The sequence below is a fragment of the Vitis riparia genome, chromosome 12 (assembly GCF_004353265.1).
Source record: "Vitis riparia cultivar Riparia Gloire de Montpellier isolate 1030 chromosome 12, EGFV_Vit.rip_1.0, whole genome shotgun sequence".
Lineage (NCBI taxonomy): Eukaryota > Viridiplantae > Streptophyta > Magnoliopsida > Vitales > Vitaceae > Vitis > Vitis riparia.
In genome coordinates this window covers 1,848,991-1,860,679 of record NC_048442.1, presented here as the reverse complement: position 1 = coordinate 1,860,679, position 11,689 = coordinate 1,848,991, and the positions used below count along the sequence as shown (strand labels likewise).

The following is an 11,689-nucleotide window of genomic DNA, read 5'->3' as shown; positions in this document are numbered from 1 at the left end:
TGTTGTGATCATTGATGGGTCTAGTTAAATTATGATTAACGAAGGCCGCTTTAATCCTATGTTAACATAATTAGTAGACCGAATTGTTTAAGGATATTAAGATAGAATAGCAAGATGAGCTCAATAAAGTACTATCATGAACATTGTTTTGTAATATATGTGGTCCAAGTGGGAGATTGTTAAGATATGGACTCACATATCTCACAATAATTCATGACTAAGCTATTCACTTTTCAATTTGTTTTATGTTCGTTCAAGAGTATGGGCCACCTATGTGTAGAGCCCAAACGCCATCACGAGCCTTAGATAATGGGCCTAAGACTCGTGAGGCCCAATAGCCCAATGGGTATGGTCCCTAAGGCAGGAGGGTATAAAAGGTCAAGGGTCTGTTCATTTGTTAATATCACATTTTTGAATAGAATAGAACCCTAATCTCTCTCGCTTCCCATTACCAGAGAGAATCCAGTGACGGTGGTTACCCTCCTCGGCCTTAGAAGATCCATACATCTTCAACCAAAATTCAGAAATGGATTCAGGTATGTTCCATGTGAATAAATGCATGTTCTAAATGAATTGATAAATATATCCTGCATATGTTTTGGTGATAATGGAGATCAAAGATAAATAACACAACAAAGCAGAAATGTGTAAAATACTGTGCATTTTATTTGGAGAGGGAAGGAACAAAGAAAGTTGTTTTGATTGAGAGGTGGATCAAAGGTGGCTTAATTGGAACACTTGATGAAGGGGATGAGATTATTCAAAATCTTGTCAATGCTTTGTTATTGGAGAGTTTTCAGAATGATAATTCAGTGCTAATGAGGGATGAAATTCTGGAGGAGTTGGTAAAATTGTTCATAACTAAAATGAACCCAATGCTTCTTGAACTAGGTGGAAGGGGACTAAGGGAAGCACCAAAAGATGAGGCATGGAAGGAAGTCGATCGTATTCTCTTGATGAATAATAAAATATCTAAGCTACCGAATAATCCATGTTGCCCCAAACTCATAATATTACTCTTACAAGTCAATCATCATTTGAGAGTCATACCTCCACTTTTTTTCCAAAGCATGCCTGTTCTTCAAATCCTAGACTTGTCCCATACTAGAATCAGATGTTTACCACAATCTCTTTTTAAGTTGGTCCTCTTCCGAAAATTCTTTTTAAAAGGTTGTGAACTTTTCATGGAGCTTCCACCTGAAGTTGGAGAACTAAGTCATCTTGAGGTACTTGATCTTGAAGGGACTGAAATCATAAATTTACCTACTACTGTTGGGAACTTGACAAATTTGAGATGCTTGAAAGTGTCATTTGATGGGCATGATTACAATAGTAGAAGAAACCGCCAACTAGATAGAGTCATTCCCAATAATGTGATAGCCAATCTGCTTCAATTGGAAGAGTTAAGCATAGATGTGAATCCAGATGATAAGCGATGGAATGTGACCGCCAAAGATATTGTAAAGGAAATTTGCTACTTAAACCATTTGGAGGCCCTTAAATTATACTTGCCAAAATTCATACTTTTGAATGACTTGATGAGTACCAGTTTAAACTTGTCACTAGTGCACTATAGATTTACTATTGGCAGCTATATGAAGCGCATAATATCTCGACTACCAATTGAAGTTTTGGTCAAATTTGAAGAAGAAGAAAGATGTTTGAAGTATGTGAATGGTGAAGGTGTCCCAACTGAAGTCGAGGAGCTACTCCAGCACACTACTGCATTGTTCCTAGATCGTCATTTAACCCTTGCCAGTTTATCAGAATTCGGGATTGAAAATATGAAGAGTCTAAAATTTTGTGTATTAGGGGACAGTGATGAGATTGGTACCATTGTAGATGCAAACAATAGAGATTTAGTACTCGAATCACTTGAGTACTTGAGTCTTTATTATATGAAGAATTTAAGGAGCATCTGGAGGGAGCCACTTGGTTGGAATTCTCTATCTAATCTAAAAGTTTTGGCACTGTATTCCTGTCCCCAATTGACTACCATTTTGACCATACATGTCCTTAAGAATGTCTACAACTTAGAGGAGCTTTTGGTTGAAGACTGCCCTGAAATCAATAGCATACTGACTCATGAAGTTGCAGCTGAAGATTTACCATTGTTGATGGGTTGCCTTCCAAACTTGAAGATATCACTTCATTACATGCCTAAATTGGTCACCATTTTTTGTGGTATATTGATTGCACCAAGCTTAGAATGGTTAAGCTTGTATGATTGCCCAAACCTCAAATCTCTTTCCCATGAGGAAGTTGGAAGCAATAATTTAAAGGTGATAATAGGAGAGGCAGACTGGTGGAGCACATTGAGGTGGGAAAAATCAGAAAGTTTTCAGCCTTCTAAACTGGATTCTATCCTTTTTCCAATTGAAAGAGACACTGATTTCACGACAAGGTTAGCAGAAATCAATGATCAACTTCCAGCCCTGATGCAAGAGACAAAGCTTTCTCAACAGTCAGGTAGTTTTTCCATTTCTCTTTCTTTTGTTTCCGTGAAACAAGAGTGGGAAAGCACTAATTTCCTACAACATTTTTATTATGTGTCCAAATTTCCAAATCCATGTACATTTCTTTTCCTACTATCTCATATTTGGTATTCTTGTTGGCCATAATTGTCTATTAGAGACAGGTTCTGGAACAAGCTCAAAGCAGAAGCAAGTAGCTTAGAATTGTGAATCAATGCAGTGCTAGTTAAGCTTGAGCTACCATGGAACTGCTGCTTCTTCTAGCTGAAAAAAAGAAAGGGCCAGTACTCGGGCATCTTTCAGTGAACAGCCACTCTCCAGACGGCAACCTGCTCATTCAAGCTTGATGAATGAATGGAAATTAAGCCTCAACTTGAAACTTTTCCAGGCCACTTGTGATTGTGTTAAATATTGATGCTTGTTTCTTTAGTTCTTTTATGTTATGCTTGGTTGTGAAGAAAAGGAAACTTAGGACCTTACAACTATGTTATGTTTCTATGATCTCTTTGAGCAACTTGTGATATAGACTTCTTGTATGCTTCTGAGTTCAGATTTCAGAAGTGATATCCCTCAGTTTGATTTGTATTGAATTGACAATTGGCTTGTTTTATGTCATGTGCATCTCTAAGTTTGATTAGTATTGAAGTCAGAAATAGTTTGTGTTCTATGTCATTTGCTCTTGTTCTAGTAGTACCACACAATCCCCCTTCTTAATTTTTTAAAATTTGAGGTAGTTAATTTTTTTTTTAATATCTCAAATTTTTAAATAATTTGTAAAATTATTACTTTTTTTTTTTATATCTAATATAAAAGTTATTGTTATTATCTAATATTAAAATTAGAAAACAAAAAATATATACAAATTAAATAATTTTTTTTTCTTATTTTGAAATCTACGCAAACTATTCAATCCTTCTTCCCAAAGGGAAACTTTTCTTCCCTTCTTTCTGAAGGTTCTTGCTACTTTGTCTATCAGCAGCCGCGAACCATCACACTCTTTAACCACCTCCTTAGCGATTGATTCAATTGAGGGGAAAGAAAGGAGATGGCCCGCTGTTGCCTGGAACATGTTCCAAGCATCATCAGGTGACAATCCTTCCACAAGGCTTAGCTCATGAAGTCCCATGTCATAACAAACACGATGGTATCTGCTTGCTATGACCACCTTGAAGTCATTCTGGTTATTGTGGATTCCCATTATTATTTTATCTGGATCAATGATGTAACAGACTTCATCAAGAAGAATCAAATACTTCATTCCCTGCAGCTCTTCAAATGTTCCCCAAGCATTTTCCATGTAAACAATGCCTTTCTTTTTCAGTTTTAGCTGTTGCATCAAATACTTCATGCTTGTTCAAGTTTCGCATTATTGTACTTTTTGCAGCTCCTACTCTTCCCCAGATCCCAATCTTTCTTATATCTTTGTCCTCCAGATAACACAGTATGTCATGTACATATTTCTGAAATGATGAGTTGTCTTCGATTTTGAGTGCATTCCAAAGACTAAAAACTTGCTTACACTTCTCTGCTAGGTCTTTCCTAAGATCTGAATGCACCCAAAGGTATACCAATCTCCATGTTTACTCCTTCTTGTATCTGGTTTCAAGCCATCTTCTTATGAGCGGCCTTATAGTATCTCTGCTTATTTTCATCTCTACAGCATCCTTCAGTGCCTAGAGTTCCATTGCTTCCCATGTTAACTTTTCATTACTTGCTTTCAGATCCTTCATGTATGCAATTTTGCTGCTGATGGAAGTTAATAAGCTTCTCTTGCCTTCATATACGGCTGCACCTGCTGTTCCTCTGTTAACAACAATATACAATTTTCAAAACAATAACTTGAAATTAATATTGTTAATTTAGATATAATCCAATTTTAAAAAATTAAAATTCTGAAGTATCTCATCACGGTTCTAGCTTTGGTTGGATGTAAAATACATCGAATATCAATAAATGAGTGGGGTCCTCTGTGGAAGGAGGGTCAGGCTCATACAGTTGCTTTTCCTTTGAGGCAGTTGTGGCCTCAAACGCAGGGGCCTCCATGAAGTCACCAGAACCTGTCACTCATAGACAAACAGCCAACAAAACAAACCAAATAGTAGACAGTCGATTTAGAAGTGCACATGGAGTTGGAAATTAGTATTCCCCCACCATGTTTTTAAGCATGCAAATGAATGAGAATACCCATTTTAAGTGTTAGAAATGAGTTCCACATTCAGTGATATATACAGATACACAAACATCCCAATAGATGACAGTATATCACTGCTAGTGCAAGTGTGCATATACCTTTTCCAGCAAAAGAGTCTAAATGATTTTTTAACAAAAACCAGCAACATGTGCACATGCTTTTTTGATTCAACCTGAAAATCTGTGTATCCTACTGAATCATTTATGTCAAAGAATAGGTCCAGAAATGTAATGAATTGGGCAATGTATGTACCAGCTATAAATAAAATGAATAAAATGGAGATCATCTCTATCTATGGAAATAAAAAAACAGACATGAAAAATAACCTAACGTGACTAGTCAGAACTCTTTCTTTCTTGCCTCTGAGCAAGAAGCTGATTCTCAATTTCTTCTAGCTGAGTCATCAAATCTGCATCCCTTTTAATGGGGACAAATACATTATGCTGCTGAGCAAATCCAAAATATGAACTCCACTTCAATGAACGCCACCAGTCTGCCTCTCCTATGATCACCTTTATATTAGTACTACAGACTTCCATGTCAGACAGAGTTTCAAGGCGCAGGCAGTTATAGAAGCTCATCCATTCAAATTTTAGTGCAATGAATAACCACTAGAAAGATTGACCAATTTAGGCATGTAATGAAGTGATATCTTCCTCAAATTAGGGAGATATGTTCTCAAGGGGAATGGTCTATGTTCAGCAGGATCTTCATGGGTCACTATGCTGTTGATTTCAGGGCACCATTCAGCCACAAGCTCCTCTAAGCTGTTGAGATTTTCAAGCAAACCCAAAGTAAAAATGGCAGTCAGTTGTGGGCATTCATGCAATGCCAAGGACTTTAGACTACATAGACATCCAAACTGGTCTCTTCCAGATGCTCACTAAATTCTTCATATAATGAAGCCTTAAGAATTGTAGAGACCCAAGTATATTTTCTCCATAAACATCTCCATCATCTTCTCCTTGTTTACAATCTTCTGCTCCATCCACAATGATTTCAATCTTATTATATTCCCCCAATACACAAAATTCTAGCTTCTTCATATTTCCAAGCCCAAATTCAGACAGCTTGGTGAGAGTTAAATGGCAATCCAAGAACAGAGCTGTGGCATGTTGGAGCACTTCATTAATTTGACTTGGAATGCCTTCACCATTCACATACTTCAGGCTCCTTCCTTGGAGTTCGAATTTAACTGCAAGTTCATGTGGTAGTGGATATATAATGCGGCTGTGATGGCTGCCAACAACAAATCTAAAATAGACCAATGACAGGTATACCGATGAAGTTCCATTCCTCATAAAGTGATCAAGTGGTCCAACATGTGGCACATAAAGGTTTAGACCCTCACAACTCTTTTAAGCTGCACACTTCCTTTACAAATATCTTCCATGGTCGCATTCCATCATTCGTCATCAGGGTTCACGTCTATGCTTAAATCTTGCAATTGAAACAATTCTCGTATCACATTCAGAGGACTCAATGTAGATGACTGATTTTTTCTGTGTCCATGAAAGGACAATTTCAAGCATTTCAACTTTTTTAGTCTTGTAACATCTATGGGTAGTTTTATAATTTTAGTGCCTTCAAGATTGAGCACCTCAAGATTCCATAGTTTTCCAGACTTCAGGTGGCAGCTCCATTAAAAGTTGAGAACCTCTTAAAAAGAAAATTCAAAGTTGGAATAACTCAAAGAGAGATTGTGGTAAAGATCTGATTCTAGTGTAGGACAAATCTAGAATTTGGAGGGCATGCAAAACCTTCAAAGAATATAGGAGGAATAGCTCTCAAATGGTGATTGGACTGCAAGAACAATACCTTGAGTTGTGTGCTGTGAGGACGCATTGGTAGCTCCGAAAGTTTATTATTCATCAAATGCATCTCACTAGCTTTTTCCCATGCCTTATCTGTTGATGGATTAGTTAGAGTGAGTTTGGGAATAATTCTAGGAAGTGTTTCTAGTCTTTTTAATATTTGAAAGATAAAAATTTTCAAATATTAGAAAGACTAGAAACATTGCCCAGAATCACTACTAAACGTACTATCGAGATATATGAAATCATACACGGTCGCATAGCTTGGAATCTTTCGTGTATGGAGACAATATAGAATGTAAGGAGCATATGGAAGGAGCTCAACAACATAGAGGAGCTTCTGTGTTGAAGACAGCTCAGACACAACAACACAGTGAGTCATGAAATTCCTTGATGATTTAAAGGTGAATCATAAGAAAGGAAGAGTGAAGAATAAATCAAAATGGATTTAGCCACCTAATCTGAATTATATATATCCATAATCAATTTCAAGTTCTGAAACAAACAAATATTTAATGAATCTGTACAATTTCTTTGGTCCATAGTCAATTTGAAACAAACAAACATTTAATGAATCTGAACAATTTCTTTGACTACAAAATACCTAATGTTTTCATTTTGTGGTTGAATGTATAGTCTCAAACAAAATACAAACCAAGAAAGCAAATCTCAAACAAATAAAAACGAATGTAGCTTTGGATAGAAACAAACCGAGATAGCATATCTTAAACAAATGCATGAATTTGAATCCCACATTCAAACTTATGGCCGAGGCAATAACCATTCGCAATCAACTTTAAAGTGAAATTGTTGCACATAAATCCAAAGAGCTAGTTGAGGATGCAAAGAGACTCTAATCTCTGTTTAATGGCACCGTCATCCATCCATTGTAGTGCTTCCCACCATGCTTGCTGCCCTTCTATGCATCTCAATTTGGTTGCATTGGCATTGTTGAAAGGCAATCTCTTCAACATGTGACACATAGATATTTCAATTCTCTGTAAAGATCGCCACTCCAATGAATCATCAACCCAAATGCTTCTCAGTCTTGGGAGATTAAGGAGTGTTAGGGTCTTCAGTCTTGGAAGTTGGTTGGATTCTAATCCATTGTTCTCCGATTTCATTATTATCTCTTCAATTTGATCACATTCTTCAACTCTCAAGTCCTCCAGCTTAGAAAGCTGCTGAATCATGCCATTAGAGAATATCTTCTTCAACTGTGGACATCTACGTAAGACTAGAGTCCTTAAAAGAGTCAAACTTTCAGCATGAACAGGGCCCTGCCAAATGCTTTCCAATTTTAAGACATTCTTTATGTGCAAATGGTGCAAATATTCAAACACACTTTTTGTTATTCCAGTACCATTGATGATGGTTTCAATTTCATTGCATCCTTCAATTGAACAAATAAAGAGATCATTCATGTTCTCGATACCAAAATCTGATAGCCTTGAAACTCCCTTGTGGTTAATTAGTTCAAATGCATGAGTTTTTGCAAGTACCTTGGAGATTATAAGATTAATGCCTTCGCCATTGATGAATTTCAGACAATTGTAGCCTGGATATTCAAAAGACTCTAGAATTTGAAAGCAGGTTAAGTTTTGGTAACCAAGAGAAAATTGGAATGTGAAAGAGAGATCTTCCCAAGCTGGGCTGGTCCTGACAAAGAAATCTTTCCATGCTGGGCTGGAGCTGACAAAGAACTCAAGGCAATGCACTGTAGTGAAGCAAAATTGAAGAGAAGTCAACTTTTTCAAGGTAGCCACCTCCTCTGCGATAATATTTCCATTCCCGGCCCACCATCGCAAGGACGAATCAATGTCAATACTGAACTCTTCCAAGGAAACAAAGCTTGAAACATTTCCTGATTGGTTCTGAGTTTGGCTTCCCCTGCCAAAATTAGACAAAGACATTCGTAATAACTTCAACCAGGTTAAAGTTCTAATTTGATATAAACTAAGCTTAGTCCCTCGGATATCAAGCACCTCAAGCTGCTTAAGCGCTTCTATGTCAGTTGGGAATCCTACCAAATGGATGCAAGAATTCAGATAAAGTACTCTAAGACCAATCAAGTTGCATAAAGATGAAGGTAATGATGTGATGCCCGTGCCATGCAAATCCAGAACTCGAAGATGGCACATTGATGTAAAGAAGAACTCAGGAATGGCAACCAAGTTCTTATTCCTTTGAAGTAACAATGTTACAAGATCACAACAGTCTAGAGCTTCTGGTAAACTGTGCAGTTCGTTATCCATCAAGGAGATGCGATATTCCTGTTTCCATTCTTCAGGATTTGGAGGCTCTTTCAATCCCTCACGTGGCTTTGCTAAAAATTTGGAATCTTCCCTTTGTTGTGATATTTTAAGGGCCATTTCCCGAAGCACTTTGTTCATCTTAACGCTTTTCTTGTTCCCACTGCTTTCTAACAATGAGATGTTGATAAGATGACTCAATATTTCATACCCACCATTATGAATAAAACCTTCTACTCTCCAACATTCTAGCAAAGAAGGTATATAAATCTCACATCCTTCAGGATATAATGCACAATACAGAAAACAGTCCTTTGCATCACCTGGGCCATTTGTGTAACTTTTGGGAAGTTACTAATACACTCGCCTACTTTTTCCTTGAACATGTTGAGAGCTTCATCATCAGACAATGGTTTCACATTGATTGCCTCATCAACATTCATCTCCCAACAAATGCCTAGGTCTCTACTTGCCAACACCACCTTGCAGTTCTTGATGTTGTGGATTCCAATTATATTTTCTAACTCAATAGGATGGCAAACTTCATCTAAAAGAATCAAACACTTCTTTTTCTTCAACTCTTCGAATATTATCTGTGCATTTTCCTCGATGTCAGTAGCACTTCCCATATTCAATTGCAGCCAATCCATGATTTTCTGCTGGAACCCTACCACGCTCCACTCCTTTGGGACAGTTACCCGAATGACCATATCAAACATTTTGTTAATATTGTCATGAGTGTTCAAGTGTTCAATTATTGTGGTCTTCCCGGTTCCCACCATTCCCCAGATTCCTATTCTTTTTATTTTCGGATCCTCTAGAAAACTCACTGCATCTTCTACATATTTGTGCAGTGCTGGTTTATCTATTTTGGCTAGACGTATTCCCACGACACGCTTTGGCAGTTCCGCATCCAACACTCCTCTTTTACATTTTCCCTCTTCCCAAAGGCTATGAACTTGGTTGCACTTCTCAGCCATGTCTTTGCTAAGACTAGCACCCTTCCAAAAACGAAACAATTTCCATGGGTGATTTTTTCTGTCATTGTATTTGGTGTCTAGTTCTATCACTTCACTTTCATTCATCTCCACCTTAACTATCCATTCTGCTGTGTCTAGCTTGATTCTATTTTGGCTTATTCCTTCCCTTATGCCATTGCTCAGTTCCCAAAGCTCTCTAGCTTTCTGCATTAAATCTTCATGGTTTCTTTTTAGATTCTTCCAATAACCAAATTTACGACCAGACCAACTTAATAAGCTTCGCCCATCTCTATATACATCAGTCACTGCTGTTTCCACTGCTGCTGCTTCTAAGGCCATCCTTCTGGTACCAACAACATATAAATTAGAATATCAATTGAAAAAATAAAAAGAATTCAAATTCAAAACAAGAACTTAGATGAACGATAATGGGGATCAAATGCTTAAAAAAGGGGCGGGGAGGGAAGAAAACAAAACAAAAGACACAAAGGGAGGCTCAACAAGAAATGTGGCCTAAGGCAATAAATAAATAAATGAAGATATAAATAAGACCTCTTATTACTTATGCAAATATAATTTAATCTAAAATTTATTTATTTATTTTTCAGATTGAGTTTATGACAATCCCTGGGTATATGCATCAACTTTTAAAAATTCTGAAAATATTCTTTTACTTTTAATATTATTATTACATAAATCTTATTACTTAATATAAAAAAAAAATCAGATTGAGGTTATGACAACCACTTGGTATATGCATCATCAACTTTTAAAAATTCTAAAAATATTCATCTATTTGTAGAAGAGCTGTTCAAATGTCCACATATTTTAATATAAGAGTCATTTGGTCTTGATGGTTTGCATCTCAAGTACAATCAAGTATAACTACAAAATATTTTATTTCCTTCATTAATTTTTTATAATTATATTTTTAACTTTGAAATAATGATTATGAATTTCACGATGTCAAAATATTTGCAACAAAAAGGCACCAACGTCCCTTGATCAGGCATAGGCATGGACTGTGAACAGAGTACAGGGCTACTTGTGTTGGAACACAGGTTTCAGCATTGGGTAGAAGTGGATATTGAACATGTAGTTTGATATGCTTTAGTGGTTGGGACAAATGTGCATGTTAATGAATAGCATGCACAGAACACCTCTTGACTTCCATCACTCAGACCTCTCTTCCCACACTGCTAAGTGGTTATCATCCAAATAAAGCTTATACATACCCTTACAATCCTAAAAGCTAATTCACTCCAAGACACAAACTTTATGAAAGGGAACAGTGTCAAATACCTCTCTAGTCCATGTTTCAGATCATCTTTCAGAGCCTTCAACTTTCTAGCAAAGGACAAAACTGGAGAGACCTGTAAACTGATAGCCTCCAAACTCATGCACTGTATGCACTCGAAGCCTACTGTTCTCCAACCTGAAAGAACATCTCCATCTCCAAATCCTAGCCCCACCACAGTAAAAAGAAATGATCAGAAAGTGGTCTAAGAAAAATGCACTAGGACACAACAGCATGGATAGTTAAGGTGGAGATGAATGAAAGTGAAGCGATAGAACTAGACACCAAATACAATGATAGAAAAAATCACCCATGGAAATTGTTTCGTTTTTGGAAGCGTGCTAATCTTAGCAAAGACATGGCTGAGAAGTGCAAGCAAGTTCTTAGTCTTTGGGAAGAGGGAAAACGTAAAAGAGGAGTGTTGGATGCGGAGCTACCAAAGCGTGTCGTGGGAATACTTCCAGCCAAAATAGAATGTAATTGAAAACTTGAACACTCATGACAATATTAACAAAATGGTTGATATTGTCATTCGGGTAACTGTCCCAAAGGAGTGGAGCGAGGTAGGGTTGCAACAGAAAATCATGCGTAGGCTAAATTTGAATATGGGAGGCCCTACTGACATTGAGGAAAATACACAGATAATATTCGAAGAGTTGAAGAAAAAGAAGTGTTTGATTC

The 11,689-nt window shown here is 37.0% G+C and overlaps 3 protein-coding genes across 4 annotated transcripts in view; all 3 read right to left on the bottom strand.

Annotated features, from left to right (window-relative positions):
* Positions 1–2,711: 2,711 nt before the first annotated feature.
* On the bottom strand, positions 2,712–3,822 carry LOC117926809 (probable disease resistance protein At5g63020). Its single transcript, XM_034846098.1, has 2 exons — positions 3,462–3,822; positions 2,712–2,803 (listed from the first exon to the last, which is right to left on the bottom strand). The coding sequence occupies exons 1-2, from the start codon at positions 3,820–3,822 to the stop codon at positions 2,712–2,714; spliced, it is 453 nt and encodes a 150-aa protein (XP_034701989.1).
* Positions 3,823–7,309: 3,487 nt separating this feature from the next.
* On the bottom strand, positions 7,310–8,851 carry LOC117926808 (disease resistance protein At4g27190-like). The gene has a single exon (XM_034846096.1). The coding sequence runs from the start codon at positions 8,849–8,851 to the stop codon at positions 7,310–7,312; it is 1,542 nt and encodes a 513-aa protein (XP_034701987.1).
* LOC117926978 (disease resistance protein At4g27190-like) overlaps positions 7,852–11,689 on the bottom strand; it is a 67,695-nt gene continuing 63,857 nt past the window's right edge. For both annotated transcript variants that reach the window (XM_034846322.1, XM_034846323.1), the window contains one exon: positions 7,852–10,054. In XM_034846322.1, the coding sequence (XP_034702213.1) occupies positions 8,980–10,054 (1,075 nt within the window). In that variant the 3' untranslated portion in view covers positions 7,852–8,979. The remainder of the gene's footprint in view (positions 10,055–11,689) is intronic.